Source organism: Anopheles coluzzii, chromosome 2, assembly GCF_943734685.1.
Source record: "Anopheles coluzzii chromosome 2, AcolN3, whole genome shotgun sequence".
Classification (NCBI taxonomy): Eukaryota; Metazoa; Arthropoda; class Insecta; order Diptera; family Culicidae; genus Anopheles; species Anopheles coluzzii.
Genome location: NC_064670.1, coordinates 1028477 through 1053218, shown reverse-complemented (window position 1 = coordinate 1053218; position 24742 = coordinate 1028477). Strand labels below are relative to the sequence as shown.

Sequence of the window (24742 nt, the reverse complement as noted above, 5' to 3'; positions counted from 1 at the left end):
GGTTTGAATTTTTAATTCTCACCCTCTTTCTCCTGCGCTGGAGCAACACCTTTTCTCCCCGGGGGGAGGTAGCAAACAGCTTCCGCCTCAAAAACGGAAATGAATCGGATCAATACAGGGCCGGTGAACGGTGAAATGAAACCGAAAATAAAATACGACCCCCGGACGACGAAGCAGTTAAACGGCGCAACAGTGGCGTCGGTGGTGTGGCACCCGCGATAATAACAATAAATTTTGATCAATGGGCAAAATATCTGTCTCTCGCGAATTGTTCCAGCCGGTGCGTGTTGGGGTTGGGGTGTGCTCCAGCAAACCGGGAAAAAGTTCAGTGTCATCGAGCTCACGAGGTTCACGAGCGCCCCTCGGCTCTATCAAGCTTTTATATCCGTTTTTATATTTATGATTAAATTTTATTATTTTTATTATCATTACACCCGCATCCTTCCCGGCTGATGAAAACCGCTCGCTTCTGCTTCTCTCTCACTCGCCTTTTCCCCTATATCCTTCACTCGCTCTCACTCTTACGATAATTGCAAAATTCTTTCTCCCCGACAGCCGTGAACTGTGCACGGAACAGCAGCAGAACTGGGGATTTAATCAAAAAATTCTTATCCACCAGCTCAAACTCTGCAGCCCGGCCATTTGCATTGAATTTTCAAATTATCAATCTAACTTTCACTCGGCTCGGATTCCAATGCAACTGATCCCCATTATTGCTCGCGGGCTGTGCAAGGTTCCGGCAGTGGTCTTCTGTTCTTAAACAACCCGGGAGACTGTGAGGGAAGGAAGAATGATTTCATAACTTTTTTCTTCTGCCCAAAAATATATTTGTAAGAAGCTTTTATATTACTTTTTTTCAAAAACATCCGTAATTTACACCCACAATCAATAGATGAGCACACTGATAAGCAAATTTCTTTCAGCTTTAATGAACACTTGCCAAAAAAACACAAGAACCAACAACCGTGCAACAAAAGTGTCTTAGTCATCGCTTTTTGAAAGCAAAGTGTCCCAGGGGCGCGAGGTGTTGATTATTTTCCACAACATCTTCCTCGACCCCTCTCCAACGCTCTCTCTCTCCCTCTCTTTGCCACCCAAAAGGTATCAGTTTCGTGTTTGCCGTTTCTATTAAGTCTCACTTCATTCATTTTTTCGCTCTTCATCTATCAAAAAAGCCGCGTACCGCCGCGTGACTGGGCATGGTGGCGGGGGACTGATTTCCGCACCGGTCATTAATTGATTATCTTTCGTGTCCACGGGCTGGTGAAGCATAATGATTTTAAAGCGCACCCAGATGACGTGAACCAACGACAAGCGGGAGAAGGAAAAAACAACACACACAAAGCATGAGGTGATGTAGAAAATTTGTTAGCAAGTAGCCGATCGTTAGTCGAGCAAACAACGCTCAACGCTACCGGGGCCGGCTATGATAGGAACACATTTTTCACTTTCTTAACCTATCACTCCCCCTTACCCCACCTCCCTCTCGCAGAGGGTGGAAAAGAATTGAATAGCATTAAAAAAATAGGGTCAACGCGTGTCTATTAATATCTTCTCCCCATCAGTCCAACGGGGGCCATCCTTCGCACAGTAGTTGTTGTTTTTGTTGTTGGTTTTTCCTCCTTCTTCCCTCTGCCACTATCAGGATGGGCATTTTTTTTCATTCAGCCTCTCCCAAAGGGGACCACGTGGACACATTGTATTCCAACGATACTTGCGCTCCGTCATCGGGCAACTCCGCCTAGCGAGTGGCAAACAGTGCGTTTGACTACCGTTTACCGTCCCAGCGCAGGCCAGCGAGGGAAAAGTGATAGACAGGATAATTATTTTCACTGCGTTCAGGATACGGCCGCTGTTGTGGGGTGGACGGGACAGTGTGCACGCCTTGATGGGCGCACGCGGACGTCGTTTTACGCCTGTGAATATTTAATGGTGCTGAGTTGTTATCAACACCGGTAATTAATTTATGATCACTCGCGCTCGTCATACGCTGCTCCTGGGGACGACTTCCGGTAGGTGTCACGGGGGGGAGGGGGGTTGGTGCTCTTATCACTTCGATTTCGATACGACCGCGGTCAATTGTGGATGGAGGAGCATAGATATCTATGAAGGGAGCAGTGCGTAAGTGCGTGGAAAATAGTGATAATTGTGAGGGATAGTTGACCTTTGACCTATTGACACGTGAAGAATCTGTTTGTCTTTCTGAACACGTTTCATACGATTTAAATGAGCTCTGATGATGGTTACAACTTTATTAGCGTTTCGCTTCAAAGCCCATATGCTGCGCTCTATCATTATCGTCATCATCAGGGCCATGACTAAGGCATATTCGTTTGCATGCCATCAATAAGTTTGCACGATGGTACTCAATAAATGGAAACATATTCAAGTCGAATTAAAATTTGACCGTTATGAGGGCATGCTGTTGTTTAAAGTTTTTTGTGTAAAATCACTTCTTTCCATTTTATTCCATCCCACCAGTCCAGTCCCTTAGTCAAAAAAAAGAAAGACCAGAATCGTTCTAATCGTCCCCACGCTTTCCGATGGACCGTTTCGTTCCATTTCATTTCCCCAGTAATGCACGAAAGCACGTCGGTTTGGCTTCCCCTCTCTTAGCTTCATGTCCAACGTACTTAACTCACGGTCCGGGCGAAGTGTGCGGCCTTCAGTGAGTGTGTGACTGTGAGTGTGTACACGGGAGTAATTTTGTATAAACATGCGGTCGCACACATTAGCCACCATTTGACTTTGGACGCGGTCGTTTTTCGGTGCGGAGAAGGGGGAGGGGAGCGTTAGATTAAGCGAACGAAAAGAAAGAACGAAAAAAAAAAAACACACACACACACTCGGGACGGTCGCCCCTAGTGTGGCTTCCGGAACTTTCAACCGGTCGGACGGTCGGCCGTCGATTTGGTCGCGTTTTCGGAAATGGAGCATAACGTTCGATAGGCGAAAAAGGATGACGAACTCGGCGCACGAGCAACACTCGCGCGGCCACGTGTTCGCGGGCTGGTGAACCACAGACTAAACCTCTGCCAGCCCCCACCCACCCCACAAAAAGGGGAATTAGCGTACGTGTTTGTTGTTTGCGTTTAACATTGATTCGATTCGAGTCCCGCAGCTCCGTAGTGTCATCTTGTTTTTGTAAACATTACCGCCGGTTAGTTCCAAAATGCATGGCCTTTACTGCGCGTAATTGGTGAAAACATTGCGTACACAACGGGGCACTCCACCCACCGGTTGCGACATCTGTCAAATAAGCGACACGAATTGATGTTGAAGCCTACTTTGGGTCGAAATTCGATCAACTTCTCATCGCAAAAGTGTCGCAGCGAGTCTTCGAATGCGCAATGCGAGGACGGTTTTGGAGCGACAAACATTAAATGCTTGCCTCCATATTGGGCTTCAGTTTACGTTCCCCGACCGAGCACTGAAATAGGCTTCCTCCCATGTCAAAGATGATTTTGAAATCGGATATAAATCATCGAATACCGGAAACAATAATACCACCGTCCACCACGCGACCATTATTCCGCAGCAAGACCGTGTTCGGGCGTGTTCCGTTCGTTCGTTCATCACGGAACGCACAAGCAGTGAGATTAAACGAATGTCCTTCGTCTCCGGCCAGCCTCCTCCCGGTCCGCCGCAAGCACGGGCAGGCAAGACGTCAGGTTCGTTCGAATTGAATTACTTCTTTTCTTCGTTTGTTAATAAACGAATTTATTTGTTATTCAAAACCTTCGCCCGTGTCGCACCGCGTCGCAGCACCACCGCACACACCCGTACCACGTTGCTCAATGAATCGTGAAAGACGGTCCAAGCGCCCGGATGAATGGGGTTCCACACGGCCGGGAAGCGGGCGGCGGTTGACAGGTAAATGCAAATTACGCTCGAAACTGAACGACACCTTGATGATGTCGCACGGGGCGAGCCCTTTCCCCCATCGGCCGGAGGGGACAAAATTGAGCTTTAAACCTACGCAGCAAACAATTTCCCTTGCGCTTTGGCGTATTGAATTTGGCGTACGAAGCGAGCCAGCACGGGCCACCACCAGCTGCCCTCATCTAGAGGCAGGCAGCACAAATTAAGCAAACACAGCTAACAATAAAAATGTAGAGACGATGTGCAGAAGTGAAAAAAACACACACAAACACACACACAAAACAACCCAAAGGAAATGTGTGGAATGTGCAGAGTTGAGCTTCATTTCGGAAGGAACACGATCGAACCGTGGAACGATCGAAACCAAACGACGATAGGGTACCCTCCCTCCACCCTCCACCCTCCACTGCACATAAGTCTCACTAAATCACTTACTGCTTTGGTATGGGTGTGTGTGTGTTTGTGTGGGAGCACAATAATAAAATATACCGAGATAAATGATTTCCATTCATGATGGTGCATGATGTTTTCCCCGTTCTGCGCGCGATTGTCGTTTTAAAGTTGAAGTACACACACACAAAAAACAACTGCTGCCACAAGAAGCATGCGATGATCGGTCTGCGGTCTGCGGTGTTGCTTCTTCTTCTTGTTTTGTTTTGTTTGAGCCACACTCGGTCGATATCCGCTCGAGGAGCGCCCGCATCGTCGCATCGTCGGGCACTAACGACCACGTTTCGTGATGCGGACGTTGGTCATTACACGACGGTTCTGAGGGCCACCGTCAAGCGAAGTGCGAGTGGGGAAGTTTCGCTCTTCCCAAACTGCCCCGGCCATCGATTGAAGGGCGGTACACGGAAGCAATGGGCCCGATTCTATGATCGTTCTAAATTATCGGACCCGAGAGCGAGAGCCTGCCACGGCGAACAAAGAAAAGCGACACGACACACGGAACGGAACGGAAAGGAACGATACGAAAACGAACCGAAAGCGTATTATTTTCAGGAAGGAAATCGTACCGGACTATGATTGATAACGTATCGAAATATTGCGTGTCGAGATTACTTCCCTCGGCGCGGCTCTCGGGGTCTCTCGGTGCAACCACAGCAACATTAAGCACTTACCACTCCGCGACACGCTAACCAGGGCCCGCCACCAACGTCGCCAACGCGCGCCGGCTTTGTGCTTACGACCGGAACACGAGTACGGGGCGCGTTACGAGTGATAAAAGCCTTCTCTCCTTCTCCCCCCGAAGGGGGGTGGTGGAAACAAATGCCACCGCTCCACAACGAAACGCTCGGTAAAATTAACCCTCATCATTCGGCTTTCAAGTGTCAATCTTTCATGCAGGATCTTGAGCGAAATCGAATCGAGCATAGGGGAGGCACCGAAAATGAGGTCATACCCGAGCAAACCGAGGGGATGATGATTTTCCGGCCTTCGGCCTTCAAATGTTCGAGGTTGGATTAATCATACTGTACGCTGGCCACTTCCGCACGTGTGGAGGGTATTGTACAGTGACGACAAAACAAAAATGGAAAAAAGGTGGAAAATATTGGTTCATCGGTGAGAAAGACGCCGAGGTCGCCGTTCGAGTCAGCTCCTGCCAGGCAAATCAGCAGCGCACGTGAGCCAAAATGCCGCGCAAAAGGTGGCTGTTGTTTGCGATTTATTATTTAAATTTAAATTAGTGCCACCGTGCGCACCGGAGTACTCCTTCCCCTGTACACACACACACACACACACAGAAACGTTCGGGAACTGATTAAGAAGCGCCGAGGGCAAATGCCGCCACCGCCGTGCCATACAATTGGGTTATTTAATGCGCTCACAAACAAAAACAAACGCCACGCAGTGCAGTGAGGCCGGCGCACCCGTTTTGCATGCCCCACACAGAGAGAAAGAGAGAGAGAGAGGGAGGGTGTGTGTGTGCAACTCCGGTTTTGTTTTAATTACGATCAAATCGAAACAATGCAACTTGTCAACTCAGTTGATGAAAATGACATCCCGACTCGACCGTGTGCTTCAGCGTGTGTGTTTGTGTGATGCTCGTGGGAGGAATTGCACGTAGCAGCTGCTAAAATTATGCTGCAAACCCCCACTACCCCCCTTCCCCCGGGTAATGGCAATTCGAGTGGTGGAAATTAAAACATGCATAAAATCTGCACCGAAATACACACACAGACACACTTTTGCCAGCGAATGCCATGCAGCCGTGGTGCCGTGTTCTTCCACCGCACAAAGGGGAAGGGAAGAAATGATAGAAATGATAAATGTTTGATTGGAACACAAGTTTTGATTACGCTTGATGGGTTCTGTTGCTGTTGCTGCCGGTGCTGCCGGTGCTGCTGCTACTTCGAAACGAGCATAAATGTGCAGCAGAATAGGAACGATATTCCGGCCAGTGAGCTCACCACGAGGAGCAGTTTCAAAAAGTCCATAAAAGCAATTGCTGGAAGGTCGCCGCCGCCGCCGGTATCCACCGCCCGTTCCAGCTGTCGACGCGCAACGTCCTTCGCATCTTCGTGGCGAATCGTTTCATCAATCCAGTTCCGGTGCAGGCTCAAAGCGGGATTGACTTCCAACTCACTCTCGAACGGTCCACCGAATGGACGGCTTAGCAGCAGCTGTGTGGCGTGAATAATGTATGCAACAATTGGCAAGAGAGGACACTATACTGTCGAGGTATGCTCCTTACCAGCAAGACAGTGTCGTTTGGGGATGGATGGTAAATCAATCTATCGACCTTTAGCTGCACATACACGAGCTCCAGATTCGTCAGCGTTACCTTCACATCTTGGGTACAGTTGTGTCGCAGCCATTCACTTGGCAAACAGCTCTTTTCCACCGCAATCCAGCGTCGGTCCCACAGCCATCCATCACAAGCTGCCGCGAGTGAGCTGTTACTGTTGTTCTCCTCAATTGGACAGTTTGGCCCCTCCAGCAGCACTTGACAGCCATGCTTATCGCCGTACACCGAGGTGGATTGTAATGTTTTTAAAAACAACAACACGCACACCAACTTTTTCATGTTCTGTATCGAAAGGACCGTTTCCCCAACTAACGAAAACGCTTTTCAAAGGCTACTTTGATGGTTTGATTACTGGCGGATCAGCCTGTGCTTCACAGGGCCTCGCCGAATTTGCATTTGATTCACCCCCTTACCTCCCCAAAACATGAATAATGAGCAGCATGCGTCGCAAATCATCGCTCGAAACCCACCATCCCTCGGTCGTTGTTCACTTTCGAACGTTCGCTATTGAAATTAGAGTTCAACTCTCCTCACAAACCCCCCCATGATTCCTTCCAAAATGTGCAATGAAAGGAACCCCCTCGGTGCCTCTCTCCCACTGTGCGGAACACAATCGTTCCTGTTGTGTGTGTGTGTCACTGCGTGTGTGTGTTGTACAAATTAATCGAGTGCGCGTGTGGGTTGCGCGTGCCAACTTCTTTTCGATGCATTTTTGTTCCCCCTCCACCACCGCTTCCCGACCTTTCTGATCGATCGCTGGTGGACGTCCTCCTCCCATCCCCCTCTCCACCGTGAGGTTGCATACAATCGGGCGATAAATCATTCTACAATGTAGGTCCAACGCGCGGGGACACATACGGAACGAGCTGCAAAAAGATCTTCCATAAGGATGCATTGCGTGATGCATTCACGCTGCTGATCGAGTTGAACGGGAAGTGCGAAACAAACCAACAACAACAACAACAACAAAAAAGACTCCCCCTCCCCGTTTGTGACTTTGCCAAATATAAATAAAAACAGCATCGAACGGAGGATGCTGGCGAACGATGCAGCCGGAAAACGGGAAGTCGTCCGGAAATCAATTGTTGCGTACCGTTGCCGTGGCCGCCAGGGGAGCTGGATGTGCATGAAGTATGGAAATTGATCCCAATTGATCCCAAAAAACCCCGACTGTCTTCGAACAAAAGTGTGCAACTCCCACGTCCACGACTCGTTTCCTGCTTGACGCTTCTTTTGCTTTTTTTTTGAGGCCCAAGTTCTTACTTGAAGATCCGTTTTGCCGTGCTGCGCTTTAATCGTGCTGACAAAAATCTGATTCTAATTGCGTGCAGCGTTCTGACAAGGCAAGGGCATACACACAGACACACTGGCGTAAGGCACAACGCTTCCGCAACGCTGTGCCGCCGCCGCAGCCACAACCGCCGACGACGATGACGATGACGGTGATGATGGGTTGCGATGATGCCGGTGGATGCTGCCGGGGCTAAGAACCCAGACAACAATATCTCGTTTTTCAGCGACGTTCAGAGCGCGCCAGACGCATACACACACAATCCTTTCCTCGCTCGCTATCTCTAAGCCCATGCTCGGCCTCTCTTTCTCTCTCGCTCTCACTTGGCTGGATGTCGCTCATCAGGCTGATTTTTGTCGCCCCATCCATCCCCCCATCCTCGATTGCAGCCCTTTTTGGCAGCATCCAGCGTGGTACTGGCTGGTACGACTGGTCCTGTGTTATGCTGTTTAATGCTTCTGCTTCTGTTGCTTTCACCCGTTTGACCTGCGAAGCGCTTCCTCCGGCGTGTATCCCTCGCCCCCATGCCCATCATATGCTCATCGCGTGCGGTTTTTATGCATAATTATAATTTATACATCACTGACACCGTGCTCCTCGACTGCTCCACCGTGCTCCATGCTTTAATGCTGCTGCCTTCTCTGCCCAGTAAATGACATGACAGCTTCAGAGTCGGAGAGTGGAGAGGAAGGAAGCAGGAACGCTAGATAGAAGTTGAAGTTCAAGAGTAACCTCAAAAAAGCAACAAACGAGGACGTTGGATTGTGGCAGGCAGGCAAAGAACTCCGGGTCCATCCTGCTCTGCCAGGTTTCTCTTGCCCCCTGTTCTCCTTTCGATATCATTTTTGCGATATCAAACGTCGCTACTAATTCTGACGGACGATGTTTATGTCTCGCAGTCATCGTCATCAGGTTGCGAAAAGATTTCCCCCCGCGTTTTCCTCCACTGTTCGGGCTTCCGTGGCGGAGATTCTAAGACGACGATGGTTTGATTTGATGCACGCTTCCCAACCCACATCGAGCATGTGTGTCGGTTGATGGTTTTTTTCTCCTGTTCTTTGTCGTGCTCCAAAAATCTAACTACATCTTAGTTGTGCAGCCAAGACAAGAACAGGCCGTACCGTCTTCGGTCTCGTAAAAATGTTTACTACCAGGCTTTGCTTGCCTTTTTCCAGACAATTTGACGACTGATTTGAAGCTACTGGGGGAAGCATAATCTCTGCACTGGAGTGTTCTGATTAGCGTATGTCACGGAAGGACTGTTGTGCAAGAGTCAGGCATACCTAGTGAGCTGGCTTGAAGAATAGAACATCCAATGTTAGTCGGGTATTTACCTGAAAGTAAAGAAAAGAAAGAATTTTTGTTAAGCACTTCTGGAGGTACTGAAAATTTACAGCTAAATATTCGATTCAAAAGATGCTCAAAAACACGCCTTGGAACAACACTCCTCGAAAATGTTACAAAATATTGATTTCATGTCTACATTCGTACTCATCTCCATTTCGCCTTCGGGGAGAGGAAAAAAAAACCCACCGCAAAACAACGTCGTACAAACAGCGAATAGCCATGTCGATGGAAAAGTCCTGCCACAAACAGCTCTAGCAAACGTGCCAACCATCTATCGGATTCCTCGCAAATGATGGTTCGTCGGTATGTCACTTGCCAGTGGCGGCGGTGAGACGCGGCGCGGGCAGAACGTTTGATAAAAAGCACTCATACACTGCTTTTGAACTCGCCTCACACCCTCTACTCCCGCACCCCTACAACCCCCCCACCCCCCTCCCCACTCCCCTCTCACGGAACATTGGAAATGGAAAATGTTTATAAACTTCCACCGGAACGGAACGATTCCGTGCCTGATTCTAGACACAAGTTCCTACGCGAAACGAACGAGTGAGATGGAGAGTGGACTGCGCGAGAGGGAAGGAATGAAAAAAAAACAGCGTCCTTGCATTTCTCTACTACACACCCAGGGAAGAAGAAGTCGCAGAATAGGAAAAGCTGCCTCCTGCATATAGATAGACGATATTTTCCGAATTGTATTTCTTCAATTGTTGGAGAGTGATTGAGCGACTGTATGCTGCTTCACTATGTGTGTGCGTCTGTGTGTATGAGACAGTGTGGAAGAATGAGAGAGAGAGAGCGAGAGAGTTGAAGCTTGCTTGTGAGAAGCTTGCAGCATCCCACCCACCCACCAGCACCACCACCAGCACACACCACAGCGGCGGAAGCTGCGAAAAGAATGAGAAGAGCTTTTTTATATTTTTCCACCGCGCTACCGTGGCCTGTTCCCGAGCTTCGCCAAGCACAATTCGATTCGGAAAAATCGAATCAAAGCGCATCATCCTCTCTCAGTTGGGTTCGGTTTTTCGGTCGCCGTGCACGGCTGTGTGTGCCTTGTCGTCCCGGGTTTTTGCAAGAGAGCGGGTCTTTCGGTTCGCTTCGTTCGCATCGTCCTTTCGCTCACAATCACACCAATTCGCTTCTTCGTTTCGATAAGAGCGATGTATTTTCGAACCACCATTCAGGTCGGTCGGTGGGTCGTTTGGGCGGGTGTGCGGCGGTCCTTGTACATGAGCGATGCTATCGAGCGGTGTTCGGTGAAGAATAAAAGCTTGTATGTATGCAGCGCCATCGTCGTCGTCGTCGTTGTGGGGGTCGTTTGCAGTGTTGCAAGGGGACGTTGCTGGGGAGTGCGCTATTGGGGACGCCGTTTCGAGGGGCCGATAGCCTCGAAATTGATAACGGGGGCGCGCGCGAGCAAGCGAGAGCGCAAACGAGCGCACCGGAACAGAGATGGAATGCAGTTCTCGAGTGCGCAAAGATGCCGATTCGGTTTCGGTGTGTAAATAACACCGTTCGGATCGAGCACCAATCGATGCACAGTGGAGGATGGGAAGATGGGAACAGCACACACAAAAAAGCAGCGAAAAAGCCACTGCTTCCTTTTATTCCTTCCATTCGTGTGCGATTACGTGCTGCTAGATGGTATTGCGTACATTCCATTTGCTCAATAAACCTTAAAGCACACACACATATACTTCCCACCCTGGGGCCGCTTTTTCGGTACATAATCTTATCTTGGCTTGGAGTGGCTGGCTGGCTGGCTGGCTGGGTGTGGGCTGAGAGGGAATGAAATAGAGTCTGCGATGCAATAAAGTCGCAAAACAAAAATGGCGAACGTTCGAATCCATTAGTGTGGCTGCCGCCTTGATGGTTAATCGAAAATTTCAATCACAGCCCCGCATGAAAACGCAGCAAAACCTGCCCAAATTAATAGTTTATGCGGTCCGAAACGGTTGTCCTAACTAGTTCGTGGAGAGGCTTTATCGAAGCCCCAGCGTAAAGCTTTTCCACCCGCCCCGAGCGTGGAATTATTCAAAACAGACAACAGACGACGCGTGAATGAATGGACCGGTAAGGCGCGCGCACGTCGGTCGAAGCAAAGGCACAACAACAGCCGAAAACGACCACTCAAAGAAATGGATTCCAATTAACCAATTTTCACCTCGTCGTCGTCAACAAATCGACACGCTACGCGCCAAAGTGCCCCGTGCTCGTATCGCGGGCCGGATAAAGCGACCGTCCAACTGAAAGTGCCCAAGTTAAAGGCAAAGAAAGCAACAGTATTACTACAATCCACACACACACACACACAGCCACACACAGAGAGCGGAGTAGATGAAGAAGGGAACAAAAAACTGCAGCTTCAACACCGAAAGCTTAAAGCCCATATTGTTGTGAGGACGCCCCAAAGACGAAGCTGCTGCTACTGACGAGCCCTTCCAGTGTGTGCGGGAGTGTGCGAGAGAGGTCATAAAATTGAACAACCGCATAAAATTAACTCACGCTCAATCCCTCGCCCACCAATCGGACGATGGTGCAGGGTGGTGGTGAGCTTTGCGCCCGTGAGCCACACAAACCGGACCGTTTAATTAGTGTTGGGACCACTAATTTTTCGCTCTTTCACTTCGCCAACAGCGGTTACGCGGGGGGCGCTGGGTAGCAAAATATGGAAAACAAACGTTTCGGTGGGGCAGCTCGCTCAGGTCATGTCAGGAGCAGGAGAGGAGAGTATGCATAGGTCAGCAACAGTCGTGAAGCCGGAGCAGCAGTAGAAGAAGTCAGCAGTTGCTAACAAATTACTAACGTCCCCTAGAGACGCGTGGTCGGTTGGAGTCCGGTCGAGTCCGGCTCGTTTCGACTCCTGCACGGGAGGAAGAGAAGAAAAAGTTCTTCTTGGGACCACCACGCCCTCCCCCTCATCCTTCACATCACTCTCAAGGGCTTCCGCTTCGGTTCGGTGGAAGCAGTGAGGCAGCGAAATAGCTGAAACATAAATTAAATTCCTTTCATATTGCATGTTAAAGTTCAGCTCGCGTGCTTTCCCTTGCCTGCCGTGTTTGCATGCGCTCAGCCCTTGGAGTTTTCACCCCCTCGAGAGCTTTTGAGGTTAGGAACAATGGATGCACGAACTCGATGTGTGTGTGTGTGTGTGTGTGTGTGTGTGTGTATGTTCCGAAACCGGAAGCTGACGACAAGTTCGATAGCACTGCGGGAAGAAACCGTCGTCCTGTTGGAGCGCGCGCTATGCACCATCCCGGAAAAGCACATAAAAATCGACCCTCCAGTGTGTGTGTGTGTGTGGTGGAAGGAATAACACACAAAAAACATGTTCTGCTGGAAGAAGAAAACAATCCTGAAGAGCAAGCATGAAAAAACAGCCACGTAAGGGAATGAAGAGAAGCAAAAAAAAAAACTGCCCCGACGATGGTCCAATATCGAAGTTAGAGGCGTTACCAATAAACGATACTGCTCCGCCTTTGGTCGACGACTAAAACCACCGATGGCGATGTGTTTGCGAGAGCAGGACGCGAAAAGCGCACCCTCATCCCCCATATCCCTTGGAGCGCCAAGCGACCCGAGCGAGCGAGAAGCGGACACACCGAAACTCACAAAACCGAACAGTATCGATTTATTATGTACATATGCATGTATACGCTTATTTGTGTGTGCGGCTGGAGGGGTAGGGGAGTGGAATCCGCATTCGGATTCGTCGATGTGTTGGCGAAACCCTGCCTGGAACCCGCCGCGTCGTCACACGATGATAAATAAAATCATTCAGCAGAAGCGGATGGAAGGGAAAAAAATCATTCAAAGAGCAACGATACGAACGGAGGGTATGATGGGGTGAGAAGGTGACATCGACACCCAACGTCATCGATGGTGTGTGGCGCCCACACTGGGGGGAGGCGGCGAGCGCGCAACGAATGCAATGCCGGGCGACTCCATCGCTCTCTCGCACGATCGTATTTTATTCTCTTCTTTTCGATACTCGATTTATGTATTTCGCCACCGTTGGTTTCCAGGGAGAGAGAGAGGAAGCGCTACGAGTGAGCGAGAGAGAGAGATGATATGAAAGAGAAAGAGAGCGCGCATGTATGTACATAAAAAGCGCCACCTGAATGTATTGGCAGCAGTGTGGAGCAACAAATAAAACGGAAGCACGATTGCGGAAACAGGAGAAGCTCACACAGAAAAAATGGAACCGAAGTCGCGCAGTTGCACCGAGATCGAAACCTTTCCAATAGTCCCACCGCTCACACTTTCTTCTATCGCGCAAGCTTTCTCCCTCTTGTGATGAAAGTGTGCAACTTTTTTTCCCCGATTCCGAAGCTGCAGCTGCTTCTTTCTTTCCTTCTGTCGGCGCCAATCGACGTGATTCGATTCCGATACATATCGATGGGCTCTCGCGACATCAATGCTGCTGCCCGTCTGCTGACCTGACCACTGCCTGCCAAGGAGCGGAGTGAGAGAGCGAGAGATAGGGAGCGTGAGAGAGAGCAAGTGCTTTCACTCTCTCGCGATGGAAAAACGCATGTTTTCCCATTATCTTGCCGCCCGTGTCCCGTGGTTCGGGGCCCTGGAACGGTTTCGTTTGGGCGGTCGTCGGATGGATCTCGGATGGTTGCATATGAGCGAAATGCCATTCTCCTTCTTCCTTACCCACCCGGGCGGGGGGGTGTCCTCGATTCACACACCAACACACACACACACACACGCCCCAGCTTCGATAGCATGCACACGAGAAGGATGTGCGCACGCGACGTGCGCAACGATAAAGAAAGTATCGAAGAATCGAACTACTATCGGGATGGGATTTTTTGCTGCTGTCCCATGTCTTTCCTCCCCCTCTTTCCCCGCCTCACCTTGATGCCTTATTTATTTCCTTCTCGTCCGTATTTCCTTTTCGTCGCCCGGATCGACGCCCGAGCTTTGGCAGCTTTTGCACTCATACACCGACACCCCGAAGCCGAGGTGCTCTCCGGCGTGGTAAAACCTGCCCGAGAACCCGAATATCTCTGCCCGTGTTCGTTGAAGTGCATGTTTTTCCGATACTTTTTTCGCCTCGGTGTGTTGGCCTCTTTTCTTCTCCTTTCCCGTATGTTGCTTGGGTGAAAGTGTGTGAGTGTGAATTTAGTGCAGGAAAGGGGGAGCTTCTTCCTATTGCACTTTACCCAAAGCACAAGCACACTCATACACAGACAGAAGCAGCAGCAGCAGCAGCATCATGCTTGTTGGGCGAGTCGATCCCTCGAAGTCCGACCGAACCCGTGTGGGGGAGCTTTTATGTTTCCTTCGATCAACGCGTTTTTGTGTGTGTGTGTGTGTGTGTGTGTGTGTTTCTGTTCTCGTGCACGCCTTTCACTTCCGGAAAATGGTTCAGCATTCTTGCGGGAGAGAGGAGATGCAAGTGGCGCAGATCGAATGAAATACTGTTGCAAAAGGCGAGATAAAGGCGAGCGGGCAAACTTACGAACGGGCAAAAAGAACGCCATGGTGGAACGTAACGTTCGCGCGCACTCGTTTCATGCACTTCAATAAAATGGCTTTCCTGCCTTAACTGCGAAAAACTTTGATCATTTTTGCCGCGGCCTTTTCCCTGCAACGGAAGTGGAGCAATAGCGGAGGAGAAACTCTTTAAATGCAAAACACCTTCAGCTCTTTCCAAGCGGAACTTTACTTTTCCGGACGCTTTTCCGGAGTGCACTCGTGGGACCGTGGGCTGTAAGACACGGGAGAGGGTGTGCCATTTTAATATCTTTTTGATGCCTGCACCTAACGATCGGGAAGCATCCGTCCGCTCCCTTTCGTCCATTTCGCCCACAGCGATGATCCTTGGTGTGCAAGAAAGCAAGAGCAAGAGGCGGTGAAAAAAACTTTTTTCAAACACAGCAGCGACCTCAAAACGGGCGCGGAGCTGGCCGAGGCGTTCGTCTCTGCAAAAGCGCATCCTTTTAGCGCGATTTTCCGCCCTTTTTTCCGCTTCGACGCCACCAACAACGGCAACACAGCTCGACGGTGTGCTTCGGCCACCGAGCCAACCGAGCGACCCGCGACGTTCGCTTCGGCGTTCGGTTCGTTCGGAAAAGCGCATATAAGGAAAATATTGGAAGCTAGCTCGGTCGTGTGTGTGTGTGTGTATGACTTTGGCTGCGATCACTTCGAACCATCGTTATCATTTCGCTTTTCACATCCATGTGTATGTGTGTGTTTATGGACAGGAATTATGTGCTCTATATGTGAAAGCTGCCGCATATGTATGTGTTTCTGTGCAGCTGATGGTGGTGTGTTTGTAGCAACCAGAAAGAAAGAATCAGAAGGAATAAAAAAGCAAACTCAACGCTGGCAGAAAAAGAAATGAAACTTTTTCGCTCACACATTCTCACTACAGCGTGTGTGTGTGTGTGTGTGCCGCGAGTATGTGTAGAAGAACGCGAAGTCATCTTGTGCCTTTGTGTGTTTTTTTACTGCCAAGGTTTCCATTATCAGACCATGGCGCCTGGGAAAAGCATGAAAGAGCGAGAGATAGAGAGTGTGGAAAATTGAGTCTGTGAAAGCGAGACAAAAAGGAAACACTTTCCACGCGGGAGGATGGCGAGATCGAAATCATACACTTTTATATTGATTTAGCTTCGTTCGAAGGGAAAAGATGAGCTTCGCAAGCTGCTCCAAGTGCTTTTCCATTTCTCTCTTTCTGTCTCGCGCTGTTAGGACACACAGACACACACCCGGAAGGAATTCTTTTATATTTTCAAACGCTCTATGTTCCACTGTGCGCTTCCCTGGGTATCATTTCATCCTTTAATGCGTCGTTGTTTTTCCTTCTTTTTTTGTTCGAGCGAAAAAGCGCTTTTATTTACTTCTCGTCGTTCGTCAAATAATCGAAACCTATCTCGGGCCTCACATACTCCCCACACGCGGACGCTAACGCTATTGGTGAAGATGGAATTGGACTGGTCGGTGTATGTGTGACATTCGTCGGTACGTACTGATTGGAAGACCTTGCTTCGTTCAAAGGAAATTGATACGGTTTTGTGAATAAGATTGAAAAAAAAGCTCATAAAACGCTAAATTTCCTCCATTTTTATTGGTGAAAAATACTTTCAATTCTGTTGAGTTTGGCGCTTCAATATTCACAATACCGAATGCCGACACCAACACAACCCAACAAGACAACGATGACAACCCAGGAGAGCCAGGACACGATACACGATGAAATAAAATTTATACGTCTGGTTTCCACGATACGTCGCACTGATAAGACGACACTGGCTCCACCCTCATTGATTTCTTTTTATTTCATTCCCTTCCGTTCTAATCTTCTCCCGCCTTCTTCCGCCCTCTCAGCGCACTCAAGCTCCATCGCGTAACAGTGGGGCTTTATTCACTCCCTCCTCTTCTCCCTCCCATCCTGCCGTCATCTCCATCAATAGATTTCCATTTTTCCTTTTCCTTATGTACACCTTCAGCTGGGGCTGGGTGTGTGTGTGTGTTTTTTTTTAGCTGCCTCTCCTGTCGCCTTTTTTATTTTCCAATCCATTCTCGGGCTGCACCGTGCGCGAGAGTGGGAACGACAGAGAGAGAGCCAGCGCAACCGAGACCGTACGTGAGCAAATTCTGGAGCAAATTTGGAGCACCACCCCTTTGCCTGTGGGTGGTGTTGGTGGTGGCATCAGTAAAAAAAAGTGTATGTGTCTTACATAACGAGCTGCTCCCCGTGCCTCCCAACGACTCCCCTTCTATCACCTCCCTTATCAAGCACTGTCTGAAGAGGGCTGTGTGTGTGAGTGTGTGGTTGGTTCGTGTGATTCCTTTTTTTTGCTCCATTCGATACTTGATGATAGAAAGTTTCCAATACCGTGTCGCTTGGATAGCTTTTTTTGCTCGCTCTCTTGGTCTTTTCGCTCGTTTCTTATATCATTTGCCACGAAGGCGAACCTCATACGCACACGGCGGTAGAATGGCGTTTGGATGGATGGCGCACGAAATGATCCATCCATCGGACAGAAGCTTCCTTTTTTTCTTTCTTCTTTGCCCTTGCCGATACATAGCCCAAGGAATGAGGGGGAGGGGAGGTGGAGTTCGGCGAAGGACAGGCAAACCACGCTCCTGGGATACATAAAGCAGCAGAAAGGACACACACACACACACACACACATACAAAACATCATCCTTCGAGCGGAGCAGCAAGGGCAATCGCAGTGAGCATTGAATATCCTCCGAACCGAACGAAATGGATGGAAAGAACATCATCGAAGAGGGCGGCAAAAAAAACCTTCACCTTCCCTTTCTCCGACACCTTCTCCACCACCAGGGGGACGTAAGGGTGTGTCCTAAGACCAAGACCCATCGGTGGATCCATCCGAGTGAGATGGAACATCGTTAAAAAGGGGACGCGCGAGGGGTGAAAGTTTTTTTTTAACGCTCACTTCCTTGCTTCATGCCCGTTGGCCTTTTTTTCCTTCGCTTCCTCGACACTTTGGGCAGAGAGGGAGAGAGAGTGTGTGTGTGTGTGTGAGGAACGGAGCCAAAGTGGGGAGCAAGGTTCAATTCGTTGTGTTTCTTTTCTTTTCCCTCGTTTTGTGCCGCCGTTGGCCGAGGGCATAGAAAAATGAAAGATTTTTATCATCGACGAGAAAATGGCAACCGTTCGAGTGATGACGGTTGCTCGGGTAAGGTAAGAAATCGAGGGCTTTTTTGCATTAAATCCCTCCCCGCCGCTGTCGGACAATCGTGGAGCGTTGGAGGGTTGGAGAAATTTGTGGAAAAGGGAAGCAAAAAGCAATTTTTCATTTCATGAGAATTTTTCATACGCTTGAGGTGAAGTTGAGATGAGCAAAAGCAAAAAACCATCGGAAAATAAAAGGCAAGGAAGCACAGGAAACCTCTCACATCCATCGCCGGCGGGCACTCGGCGCTCGGCTGGTCAGTGAAGCGGGGTAGCGACGGTTTCGAACGAACGACGCCATTTTCTTTTGCGGGGGGCGAAACTGATAAAGTGTGTCCGATTTAGTCCGAAAGAAACGCTCCGCAAAAATGGCAATCAGCGTGTTTCGATTCGTGTTCGAAGTGGCAAAAAGAAGTAACACAAACGCATAAAAATCGTGCCCTTCGGTGTGGCATTTGCGGGTAGAGTTATCTTCCTACGGTGCAGAAAGGAAGTAAGAAAGGTAACGCATATATTTCACGGCTTCCCCAAACCCATCCGGGACAGTGTCCGGGAAATGGATGAGTGTCATATATTAAAGATCAACGGAATGAGACGCCTTGTCTTGCTTTTGGGATGGCTCGAGTGACATGTCGTTCGGGAATGTTCTTAAAAAGAGTAGAAATACCTTCGAAAGACCTCTCTCTGGAAAGAGTTCGATGGAAGATGGGCATATTTTTTAGTGTCGCTGATTAGTTAGCACCCATGCCACCGATGCACGGAGAGTAACACGATACTGACACATTCCATCGCTGCAGCTGCCTGCAACTTTGGCGGAAAGGGGTGCACATTGGTACGGCCATATGGATGTAATTTAAAGGCTCGTGAATCGTGAAAAAATGACATCCTGTTCTGGGTGTGGGTATTGATTTGATATTCGATATACGTCGGGGGGTGAGTTGTGTTGCTTCATTCTAAACAGTAAACAGCATTACATTGAGTTAACGCTTCTCATGAATTGTTCAATGTACCATTTCTGTTAATAAGATAAGCGCTTTCCCACATCAATCACTCACTCCAACAGCTCCTACATGCGCAAACACACACACACAGTGATGTGGTAAAACTGATTGAAACTGCCTGCGGTATGACGCGATGGCAAAGCTCTCGATCGTCAGCGGCATCTGCGTTCGCGGTTTGATCGAATTCGAGCCGAAGCGCGAGCCAGACCTCAATTAGCTTTGATTGGATTTATTGAATTGATACGGTGAGGAATTATTTAATCGTGCCGCCGCCAACCGACAGTGTGCACAGTGAGCAAGTTGGCCGCTCGTTCGTTCGTTGGCTTGTTGGTGATGAGGCTTAAATTGAATTTCCTCCGCATTTCCGATTGAACGCATCAGCTTCCCGGTTCGTTGGGGCGGTGAAATTAAGGTCAATTATCGGCGCATACAAACGGACCTCTGCAGCAAGGATTGAGGCATTGGTGTGGCCAAGCAGAGCGCCAAAAACTCGCATGACCATCTGCCCTGTATGCAGATATGTTCGATAAAAGTTGCTTCTAAGGTAGTAAAGTGGTGTTAAACTCCGTCTTAGAATCACATTCCGAAACACAGCAACACAAGTTTTCCTTTCCAATTAACGTATTTTGTTTGAAAACGCTCTTACAATGATGGTGCGCGTGGTGTAATTTAAGAGACCCTTCTCATTCCGACCGAACGACACTGAACGTATGTTTTGTTTGGCTCTCCTGGCGGTGGATGTGTTTAAAACAGCTTCTCTTTTGAAGTCGTCCTGAATTGAGCCTCTTTTTTGTTGCTGTCTCCCGACCCCTGCCAGATGGAAACATATGGCGCCGAAAGCGGGGACCAGATCCGTGTTCGGAAGGTCTTTCCTTTCGCTCCTTCTATCTTCGCTGACCTGCTTTCGGAGCTATCGGTATTTTCGGTTCGATCACAAGATGCATCGCAGCCCTCGCAGCATCTGACCTCAAATTCGTAGGTCCCGAAACACGCAACTCCCTGGTTCTACGAAACCGTTCGATTGCTCCAATTATTTGGAAGGGCATTTTGGAGTTCGCTTCGCTCTGTGTGATTGACACTTTATTCGCTCGGGTCTTCCTCTTCCTTGTACGCGACCGTACGCAAATCCCCGTTTGGCGCAACATGTGCAATCTCGCGAGAGCCGCAACCAAAACATCCCCCATTGGTAAATACCGTTGCTTGCCATCCTTTTGCCATCGAGACGCGGATAAGCAGGCGGAAGAAGCAAAACAAACCAAAAAAAAACTGAAAACAGCCAGCCAGCCAACCCGTGCGTCCACTAATCTCCACACACCTAGCAGCAGTTGCAGCTGGCTTGCAAGGTCGGAAATGCCCTGCCACGTGTAGTCAGCGTGTGTGTGTGTGCGAGAGCCGTGGAAAGGTCAAAGCGGAAACGTAAAAGAATCCCGAAAAAAAAGAAGAGGTGTTAAGCCCCGGCTCGAAGCCGCGCGCTGCGAAGGAATGAAGCGCGTACGCGGCCGAACCGACCGTGCGCGCAAGTGAACCGCCGGCATTTGGCGTCTCGACCGCGGAGTTCCGCGTGCTTTTCTGGTACCACCAAGCAGCAAGGTGGCAAGGTGATGAAATTTTATGATACCACACCATCCCACACCCACACCCACGCCAAGAATTGGTTCCTTTGGCGTTTCGCAGCGTAACCGATATTCAAATATGTTTAACACGCGGTTTACGCCGCATTGTTTTTACGCTACGCAGCGTCGTAATGCGCAAGAAAGGGAAAGAAAGCCAACAGAAAAGGGTCGATGTGGGTGTGTGTGCGTGTGAGAGAGAGAGAGAGAGGCAGAGTTGATAAGCAGCAGTTGCTGAGGGGTTTGCTGGGTTAAAGCTGAAGCTCGCTTCAATGTCGACAGCGCGAGGACGATAAAAGCACGCGCCAGAGTTAAAGTTTTTCCGCCAACCCTGTTACAAACGAGCCGAGCGGAGTGTGGTATTTGGTGGTATACATTTTCGCGACTAAACGATTACGTCCTCGCCGTGTCCCGTCACCCCGGTCCCGTCTGCGTCTTCCCCGTCGTCGTTGGCGTTAGCGTTGGCGGAGGGAACATTCAATGCGCGTGAATATTTGTAACAAAACACATCTAGTAGGCTGGCGGGAGCAAGCGAGACGGCACAAACGGTTTGTTTGTGTTGCTGTCTCATCTCAGTGCTCTCTCGGAGCCTTTGCTCTGGAGCCCCTTACTATCTTATCCGACGGGAGGGAGGCGGCAAGGCGTCGAGATCACTAACCCGACCACGAGACCGGCGACAACGACGAGTCAGCTGTTGTTGCAAAAGTGAATGGAAATGATGGAAAACTGCCCCGCGGCAATCCTTTCCCCGTCGGTCGGGTGTTCCCGCCGTTCCCGCCAGACGGAGCGTAACTCATTAACGTAAAATGTTTTGCCTCACTTTAAAGCATCCTCTCCATCCAAGCGTCCATCCGAGGGCGAGGGATGGTTTCGTTCTTGATAGGAAACACATAAACTGCAATGAACTCGCCTTAAAGAAGAATATCTACCACAACAAGCGGACGATGTTTATTGCCTCGAAACGGAGCGTTAATGAACGGTTTTAGAGTGAAAAGTACGGAATGGAAGAAATGGTTTCCTGTCGTCCTTCACCCGCCAATCCTAACCGTGAGAGTGTTCCGATGCGCGACCTCAAAAACCACTCGAGAACGGGAAAAGTCGCCAAATTGTAGCGTTCTGATTTAGAGTGCCTTTCTCCATTTGCTGTCAGGGAAATTGTCCTCTCGGCCAACTGCGAGACGTGTTCACAAGCGGCGGAGGCTCATCTTTGATGCTGATCTTTCCGCTGCCGATATTTGTGGCGTACGAAGGCTTACCGAAGGACTCAAGTGGTCCTCTCGTCGCGTTGGCCATCCTCGTCCCGAAGCAGACACATCATAGCTGAGGTTTTTCAAGTTCAAACTTTAATGGAGAAATTTTTGGCCATTAAATACAGTGTCTTTGCGCCGGTCCGTGTCCTTTGGCGAACCCTCTCCCGTTGGGTTTGCCGTTGGGATTGCGCCGTGTGTCCTCAACACGGCGGCTGGCGATGGCTGTGGAACAACTTTTCCCGACGATACCGATGATACTCAGCTTTATGACGGCTACGAACGACAACCATCACGATGATGACGATGATGATGGTTATGATAAAAATGTTGCCAACCCCGTGCCTCTCCTCACGCCTGGTGGGCTACTACAGTCGGTTAGACATTCTTTCGGGCAATGATACTACGCCCGCAAAATCTCCACAATCAGGACATGCAATGATAGCGATGATGCTCTCCCCGCCGATGACGATGGTGTGATGGTTGTTTAATTATTAGAATGGTTATCCGAAAATATGATGAAAGCAAGGCAAAGACGGAAACTTTCGGACGGTATCGCGTTCCGGCGCGCTTCCTAACGTTCCCCCCGTTTTACGCAACCCCTTTCCTTGGCGCTTTAAAATGTGCCAGACGCGTGCTTTTGCTCTGCACAAAACTGTCTTTTTGGGCGGGCGATTGGCCATTGAGGACGCTCGAAGATACTGCTTAATAGCTGGTGAAGGTTGCATTAAAGGCTGGAAAGCGATTAAAGCAGCTCACTGGAATGGCTTTGATTATGGATTTTTCATGCCACTATCCAGCGACCCGCTTCTAGAGGTATCACAGGGGCAGGTATCGCATAACTTCCGAGACGCTTTTTGAAACCTGAGAGCATTTGATGTTCAATTTACCGCCCGCCCTATACTTTAAAGAGCTGAGCAGCACTGCGTCTTGGAAGGATGTAGGTTTTATCGGGTTATTCGAAACGTGATAAGACTCTGTGTGGTAGGAATTATCGAAGACGATCCACATCAACGCCGGTGAGGCGGCCGGCAACGCGGAAAGGCGTTGGGTTAAAGTTTTGCTATTAATTTATTTAATTCCCTGTTAATTATCTTGTTGGCAACAGTTTGCCCTTTCTTGTTTTTTTTCTGTGGCTGTCACAACGACTGGCACGAGCGTGCTCAAAGTGGCCGGCAAAGCAAAGAGTACATAAAAACGAGAACGACAAATGTCACTGATAAAACAGACCCACACACACCCACCGAATTCGACGATCCCAACAGCACAATAGGATGCTCTTTTTTGTCCCGAAAGATGTTCTCGTGACAGTTTAAAGATGGATTCCGTGTTTATCTCTACGCCCAAGAAAGGGGCATAAGTCAAGGGCTTGTGATGGTAGGCAAAAAAGGATTTATTCAAGGATAAAATCGATCGCAAAACATCGGGCTGGGGTGAAGGCGAAGACGGAGGACGTCTTTCTGGCTAAACAGCGTGTCTCAACAAAAGGATACACGAAACGCGCACAACATTCCCCCCCGAAAAGTTCGCGCGAGAGTGAGAGTGTAATAAATTAAATTAAATTCTTATTGATTTATGCGCAAATCCGTGTCAAAGCAATTAAGAACAATTTATTACGACAGTCGAAGAGCGACTCGACTGGTTGACGAATTCAGCTCCATTCCCGAGATGGAAAACGGGTTGACTTTAAAGTCGTCGCCTTGCGCTCGACTGCAAACATTCAACGATGGAGCGGAGAATCCTTTCGTGTTTTTCGACACTAGGCCTTTTACAACCTTGAACCAGAGAGAAAGGGCCATGGGGTGTGCTTCCCAGTAACACTTTTCCACTGCTGCTATTTGCGATCGGCCAGACGAAGGATTGCCCGAGCAAACAACAAACAAAATCACTCGGAATTAAATCATAATCAAGCTCTCCGACTGGGCCCCGTTGGCGTGAGGCGTGGAGGAAGTATGTTTCCCTGTCCTTGTCAGCATTCTGAAGCGTGGGGGGCCGGATTGGGCGTCCAGCTGGGTGCGATGAGACTTTCTTTGTCGGAAGTCCACTCGGTCGGTCGTTCCTCGGAGGCCGTTAATAGACACAGCACGCAGGACGCAAGGACGAAGAACAAAAGTGTTTGCCTTCATCCGAAAGGCGCCTTCTTTTGATTGTCCACCATGCTCGAGTATGTTTTGCTTAGACACCCAGCATCACCATCATCATCATCATCATCATCAGCAACAGCAGCAGCAGCAGCAGCAGCAGAGACTGGGCTTAAGAACGGACAACGCGCCGTAGTTTATAGTAGCAGAGTTTCTTTGTCTCCGGTTGCTCCCGGACATCCTGCAGGGACGGTGACACTCCTTCCCGCATAGTCGTACACACGCACACCACTCCCAGCATCCAGCGTCCCAACACGAGGGGAACAAGTTGATGATCTTTTAAGTAACCCTGACCTTTTGAACGCACGATGGGAAAAAACTAAATAATGGGCCCACCACCCACCGAAGGGACAGAGTGGTTCTTCCCGACATAAACACACACACCCAACCTGCAGCCAAGGAAACTCTCGCTTAAAGTTCTCGCTTAAGGTCCTGTGTCCCAGCCACACAGGGCTAGGGCTTTTATCCCCAAAACTAACTATGCCGAGGGAAAACAATCACAGCTAAATACTTTCACTTTCCTCATTCACACACATACGCACACACACGCTCGGTCTCCTTTGCTTGGGGCTATAAATTCTCCAAGAAACTTGCACTCGTCCAGTTTCGGGTTGAAGGATGAGTGCCCTGTGTCTTTAAGAACTAATGCTCCGACTGTGTCTGTCTGCGTGTGTATGTGTGTGTGTTAGGGTAAAGGTATCGCTTTAAGTAGTCACTTCTCACCCTGGCGGAGTGGAGGCGGAAAACTTTCGATGAGAAATTAATGAAGAATGCTTAAGAATGTCCTGTCTGCTCCCTTGCCTGCTGGA

General features: G+C 49.3%; 2 protein-coding genes across 6 annotated transcripts in view; both read right to left on the bottom strand.

Moving 5' to 3' along the window:
* The window catches only part of LOC120951862 (homeobox protein cut), a 166739-nt gene that overhangs the window by 112433 nt on the left and 29564 nt on the right, over nt 1-24742 (bottom strand). The window lies entirely within an intron of this gene.
* On the bottom strand, nt 6068-9252 carry LOC120951863 (uncharacterized). Its single transcript, XM_040370842.2, has 2 exons — nt 6578-9252; nt 6068-6506 (listed from the first exon to the last, which is right to left on the bottom strand). The coding sequence occupies exons 1-2, from the start codon at nt 6908-6910 to the stop codon at nt 6231-6233; spliced, it is 609 nt and encodes a 202-aa protein (XP_040226776.2). The 5' UTR covers nt 6911-9252; the 3' UTR covers nt 6068-6230.